The 23,803-nt window shown below is 36.8% G+C and overlaps 1 protein-coding gene across 2 annotated transcripts in view; it reads left to right on the top strand.

Annotated features, from left to right (window-relative positions):
- LOC134529455 (glutaminase liver isoform, mitochondrial) overlaps window positions 1–23,498 on the top strand; it is a 207,080-nt gene extending 183,582 nt beyond the window's left edge. For both annotated transcript variants that reach the window (XM_063363571.1, XM_063363572.1), the window contains 2 exons: window positions 3,833–3,973; window positions 23,289–23,498. In XM_063363571.1, the coding sequence (XP_063219641.1) occupies window positions 3,833–3,973; window positions 23,289–23,433 (286 nt within the window). In that variant the 3' untranslated portion in view covers window positions 23,434–23,498. The remainder of the gene's footprint in view (window positions 1–3,832; window positions 3,974–23,288) is intronic.
- Window positions 23,499–23,803: the final 305 nt, after the last annotated feature.

The raw sequence follows: 23,803 nt of genomic DNA, 5'->3' as shown, positions 1-23,803 counted from the left end.
TCTGCCTCAGGAGTGTTAAGTTCTAGGGCGTCAGCATACGCGGTAACAGAACTAACGTACTGAACAACTGACTCATCAGGCCGCTGGAAGCGAAAAACTAAGTCGCGCTTACATGCGTCTAAGACACGCGGCGGACACAATGACCGCATGACAGAGGATTTAAATTTTGGAAAATCTAATCCCTGGACTATGGCTTCAGTAAGGGTATCCACATAAGTCCCCGAACACTTGCTCAGAAGAGCCTTCATAAATGCCTCAGGCGGGACTAAATTCAATTTGGAAACACGCTCAGCAGCGATACAGAAATCCAACACGGACTTAGGCTCATTACCTCCCAGGACTGGCAGGGGTTTCAGGGCCACAAAGAATAACTTCTGGTTAAAGGAATTAGCGGAAGATTCACTTACTTCAGGCGGGGCCCGCGCCGGAGAACTTGCAGGCGGAACGTCACATGCCTCGCGAATAATCTGCACCAGACGATCACGCATTTCCCGCACCGTGTCGGTCGGCAGCGACGAGAGACCATTCTCCTCTAAGTGCTGCACGAGCTCGGCCCGGTGGAGTCGATACACCCACGACACACCAGTGGAGTCCATGTTCATGAAACAGAAAAACAACACTGAACGCTCTCTGAAACAGCAGAGTAGCACAGAAGTTGCAGCCCGGTGGACTCACGAGTTCGACCAGACTGCAAGCTATTAAGGTGAAAAAAAGTTATTCAGAGAGGTAGGTATGTTGTTTTAAAACAGGATTAACCACTTTTGCAACATTGTCTTTAAATTTATTATTAAATTTATAAGTATCAAATTATGTAAACTAAAATGTTACAGTAAAAATACAAAACTATTAAAAAATACAATACTATCAAACAAGTGGGCTGCGCAGGCCATAAAAAATGAATGCAAAAAAGTGATACAATTTAGGCGAAGTCAAACTGGTATGCCCTAACGCGGAGGTTCGGTGCGACCAGGGGAGAGGTTACACTACCCCGGGAGCGATATTGGCTCGCGCAACAAATAAAGCGAAAGACGTTAAGCTGCAGTTAATTAATGAACTGATAAAAGCTGCGCAACAAAATAAAGCGGCCAATATCGGGGTGGCGGACACAAAGTACAGCAAAATTATCAATACAATAAATCGACATTACGTTTACCAATGGCAATGCAAACCACATACCATGACTGGCAGAACAGCGAGACACAAAGGGAAAGGCCCATAATAGCCCAAAAGGCTCAACAAACAACGTGGCTGGATAAAGTTACTTTACACGGGCGAGAAAAAAAAAGGGGCACGGCCACACCGTGCAGGAAGAAAGACGTTACCGAATACAAGTTACTGTCATCGCTGATACTAACCAGTGCGAGCTGCTCCCCTGACCGCAACCGAACGACCCGAGACGAGAGCTCGCAGGCCCTTATAAGCACAAGGGTAGAGGGCGCTGGAGCTGCGGCGGAATAATACACTACAGGGGAATGAGTGGGGAGGCGGAGGGGAAATCTTACCACCGAGAGAGGTACCGGGGAGGGGGAAACGAGGAAGGGAGGGGAAGGAATCGCTCAGCTGTACGGCGATGCAAGAAGCATATGCTTCAAAGTTATATTTAATTTACAAAAGTTTTGCGGTACTTAAAATAATACTTCAATAAAATACAGTAAGAAGTCATGCGGAATGTTTTTTTTCTCAGAATGGGCTTGACCTTTCCCTCTGTTAACATTTGTCCCCCCATTTACTCTGCAGTTTGCCATATTTATTTGTATATGTTAAGTATTTTGACTGTTAGTCAGGGGCGCAACAACAGGGGGGGCAAGGGTATTTTGCCCCCCCCCCCCCCCTCTGAAACCTTGAAGTGAGGGCAAACGGGGGCAAAGAAAGTGCTGTGTAATCAATACAATAAAACTGCTTAAATAGCACTATTTTCCAAATTGAAATACATATATTTTCCGGGGGAGGACCCCCCGTTTTAATAGAGGGGATCGATGATTCTTTATAAAAAGGTACATTTCCCCCCCCCCCCCCTTGGAAATTTAGTTGTTGCGCCCCTGCTGTTAGTTAACATCTTTGGTATTGTACCCCTAAAGTAAGGGATGGGACGAGGGCTATAAAATAAACGTTGAATTAATTTCTTAGATTGTGTTTGGTAAGTACTTTTATTTTAACCATAAAATAAAATTTTAGCAAGCCCAAAGTTCATAATAAGACAAATAAGGAAAACTATAGCTTATGCGTCTGAAAGTGCAATGAATTTATTTGTTTTTATGTTTAGATCAGACATCTGACAACGAGGTTTTGTCCTAGATGTTTCATAATGCTAGAATCACATATATCAGACGTAAAAAAAACCATTTATCATATCCATACATTAGCCGTTTATCATATAAACAGCACTTTCAGAACAAAAAGTATTCTTTTTAAATCCACATACTGCAGATACATCTTTGGTCTGGTATTTATACGTCAAGAGAATTTTACCTTCCGGAAAAAGTCTGAATAGGGTTTGGAGGTATTGCGACACACGCTGTGAACGGTGTATCGCACCACACCGACGTCATGATCCAGCACTTACGGGGTGATAGTAAAACGGTGGGAAAGTGGAGTCGAATTGGGAAACAAGAGGTTTTTAACCGGGGGGAGGATGGGGTTTACATGTTGACAGGATAATAGCTGCCTTGAGTGCAAGCATTTCTGTTTGCATATTGTTTAACATGTAATTTACTCCCGCCCTTTTCGGCAGAAGAGACTGTAACTCACAACACCAAAGACCAGGGAGGTTGAAGCAATTGGCCGTGGAACCATTCCAGCATTTGCTTGGAGCGGTTTCGAGAAATCATGGAGAACATAAATCAGGATGACTGCAACGAAATTCTAACCCCGAGAAAACTCATTTTTATTGCGTGAACACAAAGCTCAACTCTTCTGATGTCTACAACTAAACCGACGGTAGTTTGTTTACGTTCTACATGTATATGCAATGATTTCAAACACGTATATATATTATTTTATATAACTAATAACCCAAAACTTAGGAAACAAAAACACCTTTTTTATATTTATTTCGAACTCATACTAAATTGTTTCACTTAGCTAGTATTTATAATGGTATAAGTCCAGTAAATTCCTCACAGTTTACCTTATCGTTTTTTATTTTTTATTTTTTTACACTAATAATAAGTAAAATTATTTTATATAACTAAGAACCCAAAACTTAGAAAATGAAAACACCTTTTTTATATTTATTTCAAACTCATACTAAATTGGTTCATTTAGCTAGTATTTATAATGGTAGAAGTCTAGTAAATTCCTCACAGTTTACCTTATCATTTTTTATTTTTTATCTTTTACACTAATAATAAGTATAATTATAGTATTGATAATTACGATTTACAAATATTTCATAAATTATATAATGTGAATGCTCTATTTCAAATAAGAATGAACTGACATATTTAACACACGGGAGCCTTATTACTACCAGTAAGTCTGTATTTATTAAGTTAAATACTTCCCGATTAAATTTCTCATATATGGCAGGAGTAATTGCAAGTCAAGGTGATTCACTCGAAATTATTTGAAAACGATGTAATTTATATTTAACACTACCCCGCCGTTGTAGCGCTAGCGTACAATGCGTACAAATCACCACACGTTCTCATGCTAAATGATAGAAATTATCTACTGTATTTGTTAAAAACTTAATTACAATGTTTGTGTCAGTCTCCATTGATACATCAGTGGTAAAATCAAAGTGAAAAACTTTAATTTACCAATCTAATCGAATTATTAGTATTACGAAAAAATTGTAATACCGCTGATATGAGTAATGTTCTCCCTACAGACACAGGCTATCTGGCATGGACATGACTTTGTCAGATTATGACGGCCGCACAGCCCTGCATCTTGCCGCGTCCGAGGGTCACTTGGACTGTGTAAAATTCCTCCTGGACCAATGCAACGTGCCACACAACCCCAAAGACAGGTATGCATTATTTAATACCTAATGAGTATTTTAAAACCATTTAAGACAAACCAATATCACAGAGACGCCTTGTAGACACTACGGCAAGTTGTGATGCAGTTAATAACAAAAACTTTCAAAACTAAGTTTTCCCCGAATATATTTATTTATTTACGTTCTAATGATACCACATAAGAATAGACTCTTAGATATAGAATAAGTCAAACCAATAATATAGGTAAGTAATTTTCTTTAAACACAATATAATTTGTAAAAAATTATATATGTAAACAAAATTAGAATTAAGGGTGCATTAACCCGCTTTTGGGAAATAAAAACTACAAGTACTTTTAGCAAAAAAACTTAAGTAGTGTACAAATGGGGCTCCGAGGACAGGCTGCAGGCTGTGGAGCCGAGAGTGGGTCAAAGACCGACCTCTCTGACGTCACGGTGGCAATATTGGATGACCTTGACCTTTAACCTTAACCTTAAACTTGACCTTTACTCCGGCGGCCATCTTGGAGCCGCTATATTGGATCCGCCATCTTGGATCCACCATTTTGATTTCTAGTACTTTCCGCCATTTTAAATGCCAATATTTGGTTTTCTAGAACTTTCTGCCATATAACAAACCACTCCCTAATGTTGCAATTTTCGTTACGGCCGTCATAAAGAAAATCCGTAATTTTTATACAAGAAATTCAGGATTTTTTTTTAATTTATAAAAAAAATAATAAATCATTATTTAAAAAATCGTTGCAATTTTTTTACGACCGCCATCTTGAAAATACGTATTTATTATTGTATTTTAATGTAAAAAAATATTTTTAAAAAAATTAATCATTCAAATATTAATAAAATAATAATAAAAAGGACTTACGTCCTCGGTTCGAACCCGGTGATGGCAAAAAAATGATGATATATCCATCCCCCACGGAAGCCACCGACAGACTGACCTCCCACCATTTATGCCAAGGTACATATATCGCCAGCTAGTATGTCACGTCCGCCATCTTGTTTTCGCTTGCTGGGGGTCACCATCTTGTTTTCGTCTGCTAGAATGCGCTACCGACATGTTGGTTTAATTTTTACCCACTAGAGTGCAGTAATCATTGATTATTACTGTGGCGCCCACCATCTTTAAATTTTGGCGCCATCTTGGAAATGATAGTAGTGGGTGTCCAAATAATGCTCAAAGAATACTGTTTCAGTGCATCAAGTGTAATAAACTAATTTCATGTCTCGAGATAGCTTACATCGACGTTATAAAAAAATGCTTCGGGAAAGTTAAGTGCAAGAATAATGAAAATGTTGTTTTGACTAATGTATTGTACCAGCCAATGGGAGTATATAAGTGAGGCCCAGTCGATGAGAACTTCAGTCCACCTCTGACTGCGGTGCTGTGCGGATCAGATAGTTAGACTTGTCTAACGTAATAGATCAGTATCCGGATATTCTTGAGAACTCGGTGACATTATTACCGCTATTAACGTCGACCTGGATGGAAGGCCTACCATCAACAGTGCAGAGCCCGATGGCAATGCCGTCAACAGCTACATCTACTCTCCCAGCACAGCGGGAGATTTCGACGTGTGCAATATCTTCCGCAGAGCAGACCTTGAAGAATTCCGAAGTTAACATTCAGTGGTGTTACAATGGTTGTCAACAGTGCCAGTGACATCGATAAAGGAAGCAGCATCTGACAGTGTTCCATCACCCAATCACCCAACTGTGCGTACTGTGTCAAAAGCAAACACGTGAAAATAAGTAATTATTAAATACACAATTGAAATAACTCTAAGCACATTAAATATCTGTGCAAAAGGTGTTGTAGCCAGTTTATACACTATGGAAAATTATAAAAGCACATGTGGTTTTGAAAAGACAGGTTGAACATTCACCAGATACAAGCTATATCTTCTGTAGCAAAGCATTAGCAAATATTCCAAGTGCAAAACGTCATGAAATATACCACTGTCCTTTTAATGAAATCGATTATTCTTCTCTGTATGAAAAATGTGGTTTACCAGTGAGTCGACCTGATAAACTGAAAAGACTTTTAAAGATATGTAAATGACTCGCTTTAATTCGTAGGTATCAGATGCAGAAATCGTGAAAATGTTAAATATTTTTGTAATTTGCTTGTTTTTTGTACTTATAGTAGTGTAGAATTTATATAACAAATGTTATGTTTGTAAAAGAACGTGTGGTGTTTTATTTATCGAACATGTCATTTTTGTGGTTTTTTTTTTTTTTAAATAAAATTACCTTTGTTTTGCATTGACCAAGGATGGAACCGAGGCAGGTTATTTATCGAATAAATTAGTAAATTACTGAGTGATTTTTAAAGAATTTTGGAATTTTTCCCGATTTTATAGCTAAATAATTACGAATTTCCAATATGGTGTCCAAATTTAAAGATGGCGGGCGCCACAGTAATAATAAATGATAACTGCACTATAGTGGGTAAACCACGGTCTTAGAAACCAGGTCTGGACACAAGCGTATTTTCTTGACCCCCTTATTGACGGATTTAGTTCATAAAACTGCCGTTGGCGCCACAAGACAGTGGTCCGGTTTTAACATTGTGCTTTATGAACTTTTTTTAGTTAATTGCATTTAAATGATAATTACACATACTTGGCAGCGTTTTTTAAAAACTCAATGAGAGATGTAGGTATTATAAAACATTTTTCCAACGTTATAAAGAATTTATGTGCACAGTTCAAGAAAATGGCTAATGTTGATGTTTGATAGGTTATGTTTGTTATTGTTTTGAAAGATTATTTTCATAACTTTATAACGTCGGTCAACTACGCGCTATTGAAAATCGTGATTCGTAATGCTAATATTTTAATGCTCTTTTTCCGGGAGTTATATATGTAGTGTTTAATTAGGCACAGTAGTCTAATAACTCTCCTATATACAAAATTTCCGCTACGAAAATAAAGTAACAGTTTGTGTAAAAGTACCAATTTCTGTGAAACTAATTATAACAAGAGCTTAAACTATGTCGCAAAATAAAATTGCAGTGAAAAGTTTGCCTAGTAAAAAATTGTTTAACAGTGGCTACAGGCCATTTCATTCCTCCATTCCTCTTATTTGTAGTACTTTGGATGATCAGCAAATGAATGCCGGGGAGTGTTCCAGGCTGTGGATGATTATTATTATTATTATTATTATCATAGCTGCAATTGGGTACAGAAGTGCCCGGTGGCAAGCATTCGCCCTACTTTTCCCGCACTCTTCTTCTGAACTTGTAATTTTTATACCAAATATTTATTACGTTTTTATCTAAGCTGCCACCCAAAGTACTTTTTGTCCAAATTAGGTCCCCAAAAATGTTTAGCTCCAGACCACCACCACCTAGAATGCCTGGTTGATCAGAAAAAGTAGAATTATAAAACTTACCAAGTAATGTGATAAAGAATGTAAAAATTATATTAATAATCAACATTGATGTTTGTTTTTAAAACACTTATAAGTAAGAATGCAGCTGTAAAAAAAGTATTAAGATTTCTTCAAAATTTGTAGGTGCAAGCATGTGGGTGCAAGGTTTAAAAATTTTGTTCATTGACTCAGTGTGACCCTTTGGGAAGCAGAGTGACACAAATAAATTGTTCTTACAATCCGCCAGCTATTTTCCTGGACTTAACAGTTTCCCTTACTGTTTTAGATTTGGCATTCACTGCAACCTTTTAACATCGTACTTCATTTCATTATATTTAGATTGTATTTTGCATATATTGAGATAACACATTTCCTCCCATTTCATAACCTTTTCACTTTTGAAAATCAAGACATAATAAAGGAACTTCAGTATAGTTTCAATAACACAGATGCAGTTTGCTTGTTTCAACGATAACTAGGTATGTTGTTACCTAGGATTTCTTTTTTCCAAGCAGTCACAATATCTTCATGAAAAACAAACATACTACTTTCATAATAAAAATAAGACAGACACACAAGTACTCACAGATTGGTACTTGTAGAAAGCAAAAACACATAGTTTGTACAACACATTTAGGTACTCAACAGATGAAGCTCGCTTAAGCTAGCAAAACCATTGCGACCGCGCTTCCGCACAAAAATGTCAACCAAACTGTGTGCGTGTGTTTAGTTTCTACAAGTACCGATCTGTATATGTATGTCTGTCTTATTTTTAATACGTAATTAGTTTCCTAGTGGCCTTTGTCACGCATTTATACATACTACTTGGTTAATATATAATTTATGATCTACAGAAAATATTAAACATCTTAATGGTCTTTAACCGAAATTACAAAGGAAACTGTAAAAATTTTACAAAATGGAAGGGGAAAGGTTGAAATACACCTAGGAAGTGCAGTTATTTTGCAGTACTAACTGGTAATAAAAAACCATATCTGGAGCAAAAAAATATTCTGATGCACCTAACACTATTTTCCCCCTCTACAATTAATGCAGGGCAAAATTGTTACTAACTTATTTGTTCATGTCAGAGTGGTATTTAAAGCTGAAAGGAAAAGTTACTTAAAGTGTTTTAAAATAATTTCTGAACCATAATTACATCAACTCATCACTAGTCCACAGTCACCACGCATAGGTACAAAATATTGTCTGTAAAACAAATTTATAACAAATTAACAAACAATGCTAAATCATTTGCGACTATTGTTTGAATAATGAGAAAGGTTGAAATTATGACCATGCCAATAATACTATACTAAGTTATGCACTTTAGCATTACCACCAAATCAGGAACACCACCACCGAATTTCAGAAAAATAGACCAGTTCTATAGCATGTAACGGTAACTGCTCTTTTGAACAATAAATTTTAACTGAACTGAAAAAGTTTTCCCCGCTGAACATTGGTACAAAAACACAGCGTATTGCATTACTCACAAGTCAATGTTCAGTATGTAATGTCCAGTAACTCTAATTTGCAATGTAGGGATTTTAATATAACTAATGGAATTACGTAACTTAATAGCAAGTAAGTACAAATAAATATTTTAAAATCCATATATGTAAACTTCTTGAAAAATTGTGTAGATATCATCCTTCATGGCATGCTATTACACAGTCTGTCAAATGTATCATTTGTGGAATGAATATGTGTTGTGTATTCTTCTAAATAATTTTTTTATGCATACAATGAGAGTGAGCTGTAATCATGCACGAGACATAATGTGTGTGATTAAACACGTGCTTGAACAGTCTTAGGAGCAGGAAATGAGGGCTAATTCAGTTAGGTTTTGGTTTGCTATTTTGTTTATTTGCATCAAATCCAGATTATTCCTGTATAGTGAAATATACACAATGGTATTGGAGAAGCCACGTTTTACAATTAAACATACATCAAATAATACATGTTATCAATTAAAATAATATTTTACATAATCTTAAGATACTTACATAAGTATATTATAATATAAATAAAATGATGACATGTTTACATGGTGTGAAACATTTTGAGCAGAGTACAAAGATCAGCAGAACATAACATCAAAATTTTATAAACTATTGCCATGTGCCCTAACTTGCTATTAGCATAAAAAAAACTTATGTGTTTAGGTACTTATTTAAAAACATGTTATGAAATGAAAATTTTATTACAAATCATATTATATATTTACAGAAAATAAATTATGTTAAGACTATTTAGGGAGATGTACTACATAATTACAAAGATAAATGCACGAGTACAAAAATCACACAAAAAAAACATTTTTTAGTCCTACGACTGGGAGATATACTCTTATATTTCTAGAACTCTCAATTATTTTCAATAACACAAATGCAGTACCTACCATCTTGCTTGGTTAAAATATAACTGAACAGCATTGTTACTAAGCTTTTTATTCCTCAAGCTGTTACAATATCTTTATGAAAAACATGCACACTTACTTTGTTAATATATAATTTATGATCTATAGAAAATACTTAACAACTTAATAGTCTTCAGGCCAAAATACAAACGAAACTGTAATAAAACTTTGATAATGGAAGGGGAGGTGGAAATACATGTTAAGTCCCAGTACCAACTGTCTATAAAAAAAACTGTATCTGGTATAACAAAATAACTATTTTTATGTGTCCAACATTATTTTTCCCCTTCAATTATTATTGTTATTAATGCTGGGAAATTAGTCACTTTCTTATTTGTTCCTGATGGCACAATGGTATTTAAGAATGAAAGGAAAAGTTCCTTAAGTGATAGCAAATTATTTCCAACCCAAAATTGCATCAACCAATCACCAGTCTGCTGTCCCTGAACATTGGTACAAAAATATTGTTTGTTTAATAAAATTTATGTAAAAAAATGTTCGATCATTTGTTGAGAACACCATCACCAATCTTCAGAACAATATTGACGAGTTCCATAGCATGTAAGTGATTTTAGAACAATAATTTGAAATGAACTAAACCAATTTTCCCTGCCGAACTTAAGTACAAAAACACAGTCTGTTTTAAAAATTATTATAAAAATATTATGCTCAATCGTTTGTGTGCAGTTTAAAATCAAGAGAAAGCAGATTAACTATTTACAGGAAGAATAAACCCTTCAATACCCATGAACCCTACTCAGGTTTATGAATTTTTAAAACATTTTTTTATTCAACTACATCACTACCTACTTCCTAAAGGTTTAAAAATTCGGATAGTTTAATAACTATTATTATTGATAACAGATTTTTAATTTCATAAAAAAAACTTCTTTTGAACTGATATTTTAGTGCATCAGTTCATAATTTGCAAATATACAACTAAAACAGCCTTAAATGTATATTTGCACATGACATATTTTCTGTGCGAAAACATCAATTAATTCTAACAAACATCCACAACAAAAAAAACCTATAACAGTGCATTACTATTAAATTGTTGAGTATTCTCATTTAATAATGAACAAAGGGTCATCCCAACATCTTTCTACGTATCTAAGCACCACAGACCTGATCCAGGAGATTGCAGATGATAGACAATCCCTCTATTGAGTTCTTTATACATAGTAACTTTTCTACGAAAAAACATAATAAACCTATACGTATAGCTTACTTGCCACTATTTTGACAGCCCTGAAGGTATTATGCAACTGTGGAAACAGTCGACTTATCACTAAATAACTGTTAGTACTTTGGTTGCAAATAATAGGGTTATTTGAGCTACTATGTTATTTTGAATAAAAAGTAAAGTTTAGCTAGTGTACTGATTATCAATTTTTAAAGTGTTCATTTTTATGATAATCATGAGACAACATTTTCATGTACATTTTTCAAGTTGTTTGATAAATATACCAAACAAAATATTGCGAAGGAAAAACTGAACTAATAGATAAAATAACTCGTTTACAGAAACTATAGACAAATAAACTCACTAGAATTTAATTTTCATACCCCTACATGGTAAATATGTATAGATATATAAACATATTACATGTACACAAATCAGCAAGAAATAATTACAAAATACTTATGTAGCAATGCAGCTTCAATGAAATGTTTCTCGCCTACGAAATTACTACTTTTTAATATAAAGTCCTTCCTCGGAATTGCTGCCTGCCACAACAATCGGCGTTGTTCATGTTTGGGTGCACTGAACACGACACTTGTCAAATGAACGGTCGCAATTTGTTTTACAACCTGGAGCAAAAACGCGATTTGGCATTGTACAGCACGATGAATTATTTGAACTTGGTTAAAAAAATTAGAAGGTTCACATTACTTCAAAAACTGCCTCCAATAACCTCTCCACCATCCCGCCCCAAACAGAAAAATCAACATTACTCAAAACTTGCACACTTCAATGTTAAGTTTGGTGCGCATACATAACTTTTTTAATATAAATAATAAACATCAAAAATATAAAACAACTACCCTTCTTGACAAACGAGTATTTCTGATTTATATAAAACAATTCCTATTGTCAACACGCTAAAACCGGACCACTGTCTTGTGGCGCCAGCGGCCGTTTCATGAACTAAATCAGTCAATAAGGGGGTCAAGTTGAATGCATGGCAAGATAGACAAGTGTCCAGACCTGTAGTTCTAAGGCCGTGGGGTAAACATTAAACTAACATGTCAGTAGCCCACTTTAGCAGACGAAAACAAATTGGTGGCCTCCAGCAGGCGAAAACAAAAGATGGCGGATGTGATGTCATACTAGCTGGCGATATATGTGCCTTGGCATAAATGGTGCGAGGTCAGTCTGGAGGAAGGATCTGTCAACATTTTTTTATATTTTTTGCCCTCGCCGGGTTTGAACCGAGGATGTAAGTCCGTTTTTTTTATTTTATTAAAATTTGAATAATTTATTTTTATAAATTTTATTTTTATAATTAAAATCCAATAATAATAATAATAAATATTCAAGATGGCGGTCGTAACGAAAATTGCAACGATATTTTTAAATAATGATTTATTTAATTTTGATTAATTAATTTTTATCTATTTTTTTCGAATTTCTAGCATAAAAATTATGGATTTTCTTGATGGCGGCCGTAAGGAAAATTGCAAACATAATGGAGTGGTGTGTTAGATAGTGGAAAGTTCTAGAAAACAAAATTGCGGAATTAAAATTCCAGAAAGTTCTAGAAATCATAATGGCGGATCCAAGATGGCGGATCAATGATGGCAGCTCCAAGATGACCGCCATGTTAAGGTCAAGGTAAAAGGTCAAGGTCAAAGGTCAAGATCATCCAAGATGGTTGCCGTGACGTTTGAGAGGTTGGTCATTGACCCGCTCTTGGCTCCACAGCCTGCAGCCCGTCCTCGGAGCCCCATTTGCTCACTACTGTCTTAAACCAACTGAGAATGAATTTAAATATGCGGCTCTAAATATCTCAATAAACGGAATGTTTGATACTTTACCTATTTATTTAACTGCCCTTTACAAAGCTGCTTTTATGTAAGTTTTTTTTATAATTCCCCATTCAATGGAGGTTAGGTTACTGAAATTAAATGAGAGTGATTAAATCACTCTTAACCAAATGAGTTTTTTTTTATATATTTGTAACATTTTCATGCGTGAAATTAAGTTCAGTTAAAAATTAATTTTCGTGTGCATTTATATTTCCGACAAAGCTTCATAAGAACATAAAATTCTTCAATTCATATACTTGTGAAGTATCATTGGTAGGCTGTATTGCAGCAGTCATTTAAAAAAAAAAAAAACAGATAATTTCAGATAATATCTTATGGTAAATATACCTTATGTGCTTAAATTAATAGTGTATTGAATAATAATGGAATAAATAAACATAATTAAATCCTAAATCTTTTTTTTTTTACAATTTTTTTATGGAACTAATATTTTCGGAGTTATAATAAAAGCCTTTTATATAAAGTAAGAAAATAATAATTTTTGCTAACAAATATACTCAAAACTTAATTATCCTTAACATATTAATTTAGAATAGTTAAATATCAAATTGTGATTAATGATATCATTTAAAGTATTTCAATTAATTTAATAAATTAAGTTTTATATTTTTAACTCTTAAATATATATTTAAGTTTATTCTTCTTGAAATTGTTAAAAATAGAAATTTTTGCCAATTTTATATGTTTACATGTTTCATAATGTTAATGCATGTGTTATATTTAATTTAATGAACATATAACAATTTCTTCTGAAACGGCGTACTTTAATGAAAAGATACACACGTCGAAAAAAGGTTTAGTTCGTAAAAGGCTAAAACCAATTTGAGCCAAATTGTTTTCATACTATGTTTATTAGTATTGTACCATACAACTATTTGTTCAAAATAAAATTGTTTCCTTAGACAATTTACGTTCAAGAAGGTACATAACGGGTAGATGTTACAACAATATATATAAGTATGATTTGGTTAAAAAAAATCATTTAAGAGTTTAGCTATATAATACATTTACGAAAGGTTTATTAGTAATTTTACAATATCTCCAAAAACATGTATCTCATTTTAAAAATTGTATACAAAGTAAGTTTTCTTTTGAACGTCTTCAAAAAAATTCAACCAAATTTCAGGATATTGAACCCTATGTCTTTTTTATTAATTTTTTTGTCTATTTTTACCACTATCTTTATTGCTAGAGTATTATAGGTTGTCACACATGGTTTTCATGCTCGGTTAAATTGGGATACGGCCAATTTCCACCAAACACCATCAGCTAACATCACGATTGTCCAGACAACGCCGCTGAAACCTGGCACTACCATGCATCTGAAAATGCACTCCCATATCGCAGTAACCTCCTCAGCCTTCAGATTACACTCGCGATCCAGCCAGGGACCACTGCGGAGCTGTGACACCGCTACTGCTTCCTATGTAGCACTTAAATTTGCTGAGCTGAAACTTTTTAATATGTGTGCAACATTACAGAAAAGTGTCTGAAATCTTAGTTCTGTATAGGATCAGCACTTAAATGGGTATGCGGGAATACTTTAGCATGCGTGGACAGTGACGTAGCCAGGCGATTATCGGGGAAATGAGTTGGGTAATGTATTTATCTGAATTTTAATTCGTAAATAGATTTAAGTGCTGTTTCCAAATTTCAGAGGTTGAACTCGAAATATTTATCCCAGTCTACGTCCATGCATGGGGCTAACCATTGTCTTGAGGTGTTAAAAACTCACCCATTTTTTTCAACACAATATACATAAAATGTTGTTTTCCAAAGAAAAATGGGAAAACGTTTTAGTTTACCTACTTCCCTTCTTCTTTTTCACGAGTTTCTGGATACGCTACAGTAGGTAACCCATAATGATGCAATTCTGAAATTGGATGTCAAATGGAACATCATTAAGGACTGTTTCATATAATGTGGGTAGATAAACTATGCAAGGAACGCAAAAACGGTGCACGCAAATAATCCAAGAAAATAAATTTAAAATGCATATGAAAATATGGAAAATGAGCTGGTGGCTGCGCAGTGAACGAGTGGCTGCTCGAGAATAAATGATGAAGATTGTCCTAATTAGTATTCAATTTGAGGTAAAGTAAAGTGTTTTGAGTAGCATCTCGCACAACAAAACGAGCAACGTGCCCGACGGAAGCAACCGCTAGCTGAACATGAAGACATTGTGGCACAACAGCTAATTCTACTTGAACAGGCAACCGAATGGCAAGTAGAAGCCATAACCGAGGAGTTCCGTCGGATGATTAAAGAAGCGACAGTTGCTGCAAGTCGGAAGATTTCGTCAGTTGAATTCAAGATGGAAGGGTCTACCAATGGCAACCTAAAATAAGCCACCCACTTTCGATGGCCAATCCTCGTGTGAAGTACACAGGCATCAATTCGAGGCAGCTGCAGGAGTGACTAGGTGGGCGAAGAAGAAAGAGCTACAGCACTCGTGTCTGCTCTTCGACGACCTCCCCTCGAGATGCTGTAGATTATACCAGTTTCGGACCAGAAAGACTGTGCTATATAAGAAGAAGCTCTTGAGCTGAGGTATGGTGACCTACAGTTAGGTGAGGTGTACAGGACTGCTTTGAAGGCACACTAACAGCGATCCTCAGAAACACTTCAGAAGTTCGAGGCTAACATCGAGACGCTTGTGCACCTAGCCTACCCAGAGACAACTGCAGAGTTCCACAGCAGCTAGCTACTAGTGTATTTATAGAGGACTCAGGGATGCAAAGTTCCAGCAAGCCCTTTGTTTGGTCCACCACAAGAAGAGTTATGATTTCCTGGTATATGCCCTAGAGATAGAATCGGCATGCCATGCATCCAGGAACATCAACATCAAGATAATAATAATGGGAATAGAATCATAAACGAGGGAAACACTAATGCCACCACCAAAGAAGGGGATATAATCAATGCTGTAAATAAGCTGCTGAGTATTACTTATTGTTCCCAGTTTCAGATGACAGAAGGTCGCTCATGGTGCTTGGCCTGTCAAGAACTAGGGCATATTCAGTGGGACTGCCCAACATGCAAAAAGAAAACCACAGAAAAACTAGCAACATAGAAACAAGCAGTAGACAGTATGAAGTGGAGCATGCCAGATTTTCGAAAATAATAAAACCTAGAATGTTTCCTTTATCTTCATTCCATAGAGGGAATGACAGTATGTTCCTCAATTTATGGGTCTACAGTAGATATTGCTTACTTACCTTCGGCACTGGAGCATCATAATCTATAGTTCGTACAGATGTTGTTTATTAGGAATAGCAGAGAAAGACACCACTCTCATAAAATACTGAAAACAGCAACTAGAGACATATCACCTTAGCATAGAGAGCAGAATTTGAAGTCTAGATAGAAACTTGTACAATTTTGTGAACATTTATTGTTGCTGGTAATACAGATGAGGTAATCTTGTAAATGAACAACATAAATAAATGTGGATTTGTTCTCGACATGGATGGTTAGACATTGTGAATCAGAGAGGAGGATGTGGCATTGTTTTATCCCAAACAACTATAAGTGCCTGCAATGCAGGTTGTAGTTGATGAAACTGTTTAAATTCTGGCCAATCATGAACAGATAATATAATCCCGAATATAGGGAGACCCAACAGGTAACTGACCTACATTATCGATCAAGATATGACAATAGGTCTGGAAAGACTCCTGTATCGCGCAGCATTACTAAGATTGTTGAGACTGTGCCAGTTAGTGTGGCTGTTCTTGATTCAAAAAAATAAAGGTTTAATGCAGGGCGAACCAATTAACAACTGTAAATCAGTTTTTAGATAACCCAGTATGAAGCTACTCCACCTAACGATCGCACTCTATCACCACTGAGCCCTGAACTATAGCAATTATTACAATTATCTCAGGAGAACTTTGCCCCTGAATAAGTAGAAGTTACTGCATTTCTATGAAAAGTTCAGGATGTGATCTTCTAGGGGGATACTGACATTGGAAGGACGAACCTAGTACACCATTGCATTAGCACAGGCAATGAAGAAACAATACAGCAGGTCCCATGTCAGCCATCCTTAACAAAGCAGTAAACCCATGTTATGTTATTATTTTGTTACACTTCACTCTATCTTGATGGGCCTATAATGCAGAGGTCCATGGACCGAAACCACACTTTGCTACCATTTTGTTACACTTTTCAGTCATAACAGAGTAAACCCAGGTTATGTTATTATTTTGTTACACTTCACTTTTTCTTGATGAATGGGGTAACTAGTGGATCTTTTAGTTTCAAAAGGCAAAATAATGATTTTGTCCAGGCATAAGCACCTCTATTTTTATTTAACATTTGATTGCTTTCATAATAATATAAAATTAGATAAATTGATTGACATGTATATAATGATATTACATTGACATTGATTTAAAATTAAATTATTTAAACAATGGGCCGGCCCTTATTATACAATTTCATTGATCATTAACACAATGTAAATAGAATTCGCAACAATAAACAGGTTGAATTCCTTTCACAATAAGCACACTGGCAGCGATTAAAGTCCTGAATGAAAAATTTTATGGTGTTCAGATCAACATCGTGGCTTAATGTTATTCTGAAGATCTAAAAAACTGAAGAACAGGAAGTTTGACGATGGTTGGCCAAAGTTATGCTGCTAACAAGGTGTCCGGGTGCCTTAGTCGTCCCCATTGATGGAGCAAGGACTCGAGGGTGGAGTGGTCAGTTCAACATCTGGCCCTTGGAAACTGTTTGATCCTTGGAACTTGTCCAGTCCTTGGAATCTCATCCTTTCTTTGGACCCTGTCTGTGAACAGATCCGAAACACACATGTTCAGGACTGGTTCACAGACAGATGGCAAAATAGGCAACAAATGCCTTCTAACCACGATGATGGTCGGGGAATAAAGGTTGTCAAAACTCACCAAACAGGGAAATGGCTTCCAGGATCAGCCCGGGTGTGGAGCTCGCGAACCTACGGTTGTCGCGGATGTTCCCATGATTTAAAAACAAAATTAATAAATTATGATTAACAAAACATGAATACTCCTACGAGGTAGACCTACACAAACTGACTAAATGCTAATCACTAAAGTTGTGGGAATCATATCCCTTGTCTAGCTGATTACATCTTTAAAAAAACAGAGTGACGTCCTGATGCCAGAGATACGGTGTGGTCAGTCCGGAGTCGCGGCACGCAGTCAATTTGGGGCGGCAGCGACTCGTAATTAAAAGGCAAAGTCAATCAAAAGAAAGGGGGGAGGCTTCGGCTTCCAGACTGAAAGGTTCCGAAGATTAACGAGGGGCTTGTCGAGAAATACTGACTTCGATATCTCGAAGTTGGTGGTACTAGCCTATGTCAGCGCGACCTACTGAGGGGTGTCCGAAACAAGTAGAGATCGACTCACATGAGGCGACTGTTAAGGCATGGGGCTTATGGATGGGACTAGGCCCACGCTCTGGTGGCCTGGGAAGGAACTACGGGGTACGGGTTGTTGCGGTAGATGCCAGAGGGCAGGCATTTAGCGGGCGTTCAAATGCCCAGGGGAAGTGATTCGCAACACTGCCATGAGAGTGCATAAGCATTATTTTTTGGGACTGGAGTCGTGGCCTTGGGATGCCGACCCTGGCTGGTGTTAGTGGCTGGTCAGTGCTCTGGGCCGTGTTCCCAGGAAAACTTGGAGAAGAGAAGTGGGTGGAAACTGCGGTGACAGTGGGAACGAGGCTCTACTGAGCCCGGAGGCGTGACTGGACGTTGGTGAAAATGACTCAAGATCATGCCATGGAGTGCTCACGTCAGGCAAGGTCTTAGAAACAGCCTGCCATGATAGCTTGCAGGACATAGCGATTTTTTTCATGGCTCGGAGGCGAATTACAGGCGATGTTCATGCGCCAAGGCGGGAATAAAATGATACACAGACCGACTCGCAAAAGGCTCGGCAAAATCAGATCTAGGACTGGGAAAAATTGGGAAGACAGGTCTGAGAAAGATTAAACGGGAGTATACAGGAAGAGGAAAAGTTTAAGTTCTTGCAGCAAGAAACTAAAATGACTGGCAACAGAATATTTCAAAAACTCACATTTAGAATTGAGCCAAAAATACTAATTGGCGGCACAAAGAGTAGGCCAAGAATATAATTCCAGATATGATTAAGGGTGGAGTAATAGAGCCATTAGCGAGTCTCTAGGCATCCCCAATTGTTTGGTAGAAAATAAGAATGGCAAACTGAGATTTTGTGTGAACTACTGGAAGCTGACTGATATCACTAAGGAGGACAGCTACCCCCTTCCTCATATCGATGACACTCTCGATACATTTGGTGGCATAAGGTGATTCTCGACATCGGACTTGAAGAGCAGGTACATTCAAGTGAAGAAGATTGCTTTCTCAACAGGAAGTGGATTGTTCCAGTTCACGGTGCTGCCACATAAGATTATGTAATTCTCCTGCAAATTTTTAAAAGCCAATGAAACTTGTATTTCATAACTTGACTTTGAAAACAATTCTAGTATATCTGGATCCTTGACAGATGCAAGGGGAAATTGGCTAGTTGATGTACTCCCCAAGGTTCAAGATGGAAACGAACGAGTCATCAGCTCCTACAGCAAAACTTTATCCAAACCTGAATGAGAAAAGTACTTCTAGCAGTAGTTAAGTCACTGCAGCATGGGAGAAAAAAGGTCATATTCGCTATTCACTTACCACACTGCACTTAAGTGGCTGTTGCATTTCAAGAACCCAAATGACAACTCGCTAGGTGGACTGAGCATATGCAACAGTATGATTGCCGAATCTAACACAGGAAGGTTCAAGCTCACAGCCATGATGATGCTCTCTCTGGCTAACTGCAATCTAGACTAGAGAAGGATACAGGATGTCCATCATGGCATTATATATCCAGTGATCAAAGTGGGAAAGCTTATTGGGCATAATGGGATTCCATAAGGATGGTGGAAGGTTTATTTAAAAGGGCATGGAATAGTCCAAATGGAAAAGTGGTTATGATGGAACTACTCCTCCCGACGAACCTAGTACCTAAACTGCTGAAAGAAATTCTTGATAGGAACTCGAGTGGCCATCTTGGACTAAATAAAACTCTAGCCAAAATTTGTCACCACTACTACTGGTTGAGGTACCATCAGTATGTAGAAGCTTGATGTAAAAATGCGACATGATAAGTTGTAAAAGGGCCACAATACAGTAGTCGTGAGAAAATAAGGTCCTACTATGTTGGAGCCCTATTTGAGAGTGTAACTATTGATAAAGCTGGGCAATTTCCCAAGAATAAAGATGGTAACCAGTATATCCTTGCGGCAGTTGATTATTTCAATAAGTGGCCTGATGTTTATGCTTTTAGTAAGTAGGAAGCCACCACCACGGCAGATGCACTATTCAAGAATTGCTCTGTAGATTCGGGGTACTGAAGGAGCTGCATTCAGACCAAGGTCACAATTTTGAATCGACTATGTGTTAAGAGGTGTGTCGGTTACTGGGGATAAAGAAAACCAGGACTGCAGAAGTACATCCTCAGTCTGATGACATAGTGGAAAAGTTCAACAGGACTATAGAGAATGCACCTTGCCAAGGTTGTGCTAGCCACCAACAAAATTGAACCAACACATCCAATTATTTCTGTTAATATATAGGGCTTCCTATTATGGTTCGACTGAACAGATTCCTGCGAGTATTGTGTCTGGACATGAGATGATGCTTACCTGTTACATAAAATTCAGCCATCCTCGTCAAGAGACAATCAGAACCACCAAATATGCCAATCATCATGAGGGGCATATAAAACTCATACATAATGAGGCCCTTAAAAACCTTGGTTAACGACGAACCGAATGAAGACAAGATACGACCTGAAGGACAATTCGTCCGAATTTCAAGAAGACGAATTTTTGTGCCTATACAGCCCACAAAAAAAGAAAGGAAAATGCCTTGAACTTTATAATGGTGTAAGAAGTACTGTATGAAGTTTTGAAATGACTAAATGATGTGGTACACCACATTCAAATAGTAAAAGAGAATGAATGAAAAGTGTACATTTGGACTCTTTGAGATATGTTTCCTGTTCGGGACGAATAGGCTTAGTGTTATGAGGACTTAAGTGGCGAAGCTGGCCAGCCAGCCTGTGCAACTGCCTGTGGTTGTGGCACGATGCAGGTAGCACCCATCCCTCAATTATCACTATGTGTCTAATCCCATTAGCAGAGGTGCCTCGTTTCCTCCATTCCCCTTCTCCAGCACTTTGCTATTGATCCTGGTGATTATCTGAGGCTCTCGAGGTTTCGGCACATTTCTAGAACCCCGCATGCATGAAGTGTAGTAATTAGGCTGTCATTGTTCTCAGAGCTTCGATTATTAAGTCGGGGATTCTAATGAGGCAACACTTTGGAGATCTTTCCAGGGCAGGACTTGGCAGGTATAGAAATGGAGAGACTTACCTGTGAGAGCAGTGAATAGAAGAGTTTGAGTGGATCTTGGTGAGCAGTAATAGACGGCTAGAAACGGACTTCGCTTTCTTCAAATATGGCCGTCGAAAACGCAAGCCAAAATTCGTAGGGTTATTGCTTCTTGCATAGTTTATAAACCGGTATTCGAAAATATTATTACTGAATTTATGCCTTGCATTTCTTACGTTCATGCGATTCTTGCACAGTATATAAATGGTGCATAAGACCTTGGGTGCGATTCTCAAATGCACACTACGAGTAGGCGGTAGGCGTGAGTGTTGTTGGGATTCCCACCCGTGGGACGTGTCGTGGTATTCTAAAATATTAATGAAAAATCATGGGCTCTATCTAAAACGAGATAGTCATTTGTTTTGAACGAGATTATGTTCATAGCTCTCCTGATCTCGACAAAGAACTTAAATTGACGGAAGTTGGTGATTTATGGAAGACTAAGGACAATAAAAGTATCATTACCATGAAAAGTGTGAATACATTCAAGCAGAATTCAGGTAGATCCTCCGTAGTTTATAAAAATGGTGGAATCTTAAAAAGGAAGTTTGAAGACGATGAAGAAGCTTCGACGTCAACGCTTCCGAAGTCTAATAATAATTTGTGTCAAGAGGTGATTTCTACGATGATGGCGACAGTGACTATAATGTTGGTGACAAGATTAGAGACTGTGATAAAGCACCTATAGATGGCAAGATAAAAAACTGTGATGAAGCCCTGATATTGAAACGATGGAAACGGCATGATAAAATAAATTATTCTTATCAAGCTTTTGATGAACACTGGAACGGTAGTGACCTTAAAAATATAAATAACAGACAATCCAGGAAGATGACAATAGCAGAAGAGCTTGATTATATATCACAATGGCTTGCTCTTAGGACTCTTAAGCTATTTTTAAGAATTTTGTTTATTTATAAGTAAACGTATTTTGAGATTTTTTGAATTCCAAAATTTTGAATTTTTGAGGAATAAAACGGGAATATTTTCCTCTAAACAAGATTTTTGCTTTCTAAATGGGGAAATCTCTAGGAATTTTGAGTTATTTTGAGTCATTTTTGAAGAATTTTGATAAATTTTTAGTCCAAGATGGCCTCCGTGACGTTAGGTACTATTTACAGCCTGAAGCCCGACACAAGGCACTACAACCTGAAGCCTGGCGCAGGTCCGGCTATCCTATACGTCTACAAATCCATTATCGTACTTTAAGTTAGTTGTGGCGCAGTTCTTTACTCGCAGTGTTTCCGTACTTGTAAAACTCAATTATTTTTAACCTATTGGTTACAGTTATGCCTAGAATAGGCTGCATCAAAGTTCACATTTGTAGGTTAAAAATGTAAACTAATTCATATGTATTTATTTCCACCGGGAAGTAGCTAACTATAATTTCATTGAAAAACTAATGCCAAAATCTTTCAAGCAAAAAATTAACTGACCTACATATATATATTTCTTTTCATAAAACTTTTTCCATACAATATTTGTTTTTTATGCAAATGCGGTATTTATGGATTGTTTTTTTTTTCTAGAAAGTTTAATTTAGTGTCCTAATTTCGAAACCAATGAAGATATTGTCCGATTATTTAGAATTTTCTTTTATTAAATTTTGAAAGACATGACGTCAGAAAAATTGCTAGATTCACAATGCCCATTTCAATACATGGAAAACCTTAATGGAAACTTTAAGTATATCATTCAGTCACCTATCAAGGAACAACAAAGTGTTTGACTTTGTAACTTCCGTCTCTTAGTGTTTAAAGATTGATGTGCTTGTTAGTGTGGTCTAGTGGCTTGCGTTGCTGGCTACGGGTTAAGGGAAACGGGTCCGATTCCCGGCCGGGGAGGGGATTTTTTAAACCTTCTCCCTGGATTTAGGACTGTCCGTTTCACCTTCATCCCGAGGAAGGTAATGGCAAAGCAGCGTGGAATCATCCTGCCTGGGCAAGAATAGGGACATCACAGCTGTGATCACGACATCCATTAATGGGTAAAATAACTATGACTTCTTCTTTTCAGGTGGGGTAATCTGCCCATCGACGAAGCAGAAACATTTGGCCACGCAGAAATTGTACAGTTTTTGAGAAATTGGGAAGACAATCATGCTGAGAAGACTAAAGAAGATAGCATTAAAAATTCAGAAGAAGGGTCGCTAATACCGTAAATTATTGCCATGTATATCAAATAAAATTATTAAATAGTATCTTAAAAAGTGAAAACATGCAAGAAGTTGTTTGGTCATTCATTTTCTTACATGGAATCAGTTGCTTGAACTGGCTTTAATGAGACAAAATCGGTGAATTTGTGAAATGAGTTTGTGGGCTGATGCGTTTCCAATTTAGCCAAGTTTGTCTACATCAATTTAGCGAATTGCGTTGTATCAGCTGTCACTCCAGGTCTTAAGCATTCATTTCTTTGACATCAAAACATAAATTTACATTAAAATATAGTGAAGTCTGGAGTTCACTAGGACTTAAAAATGATATTTTATTGCAAATTTATTTAAATAATGTGTTTCTGTAATATTTTTCTTG

Source organism: Bacillus rossius, chromosome 2, assembly GCF_032445375.1.
Source record: "Bacillus rossius redtenbacheri isolate Brsri chromosome 2, Brsri_v3, whole genome shotgun sequence".
NCBI classification, from domain to species: Eukaryota; Metazoa; Arthropoda; class Insecta; order Phasmatodea; family Bacillidae; genus Bacillus; species Bacillus rossius.
The sequence above is the reverse complement of the archived record's forward strand: the minus strand, read 5'-3'. Positions and strand labels throughout refer to the sequence as shown.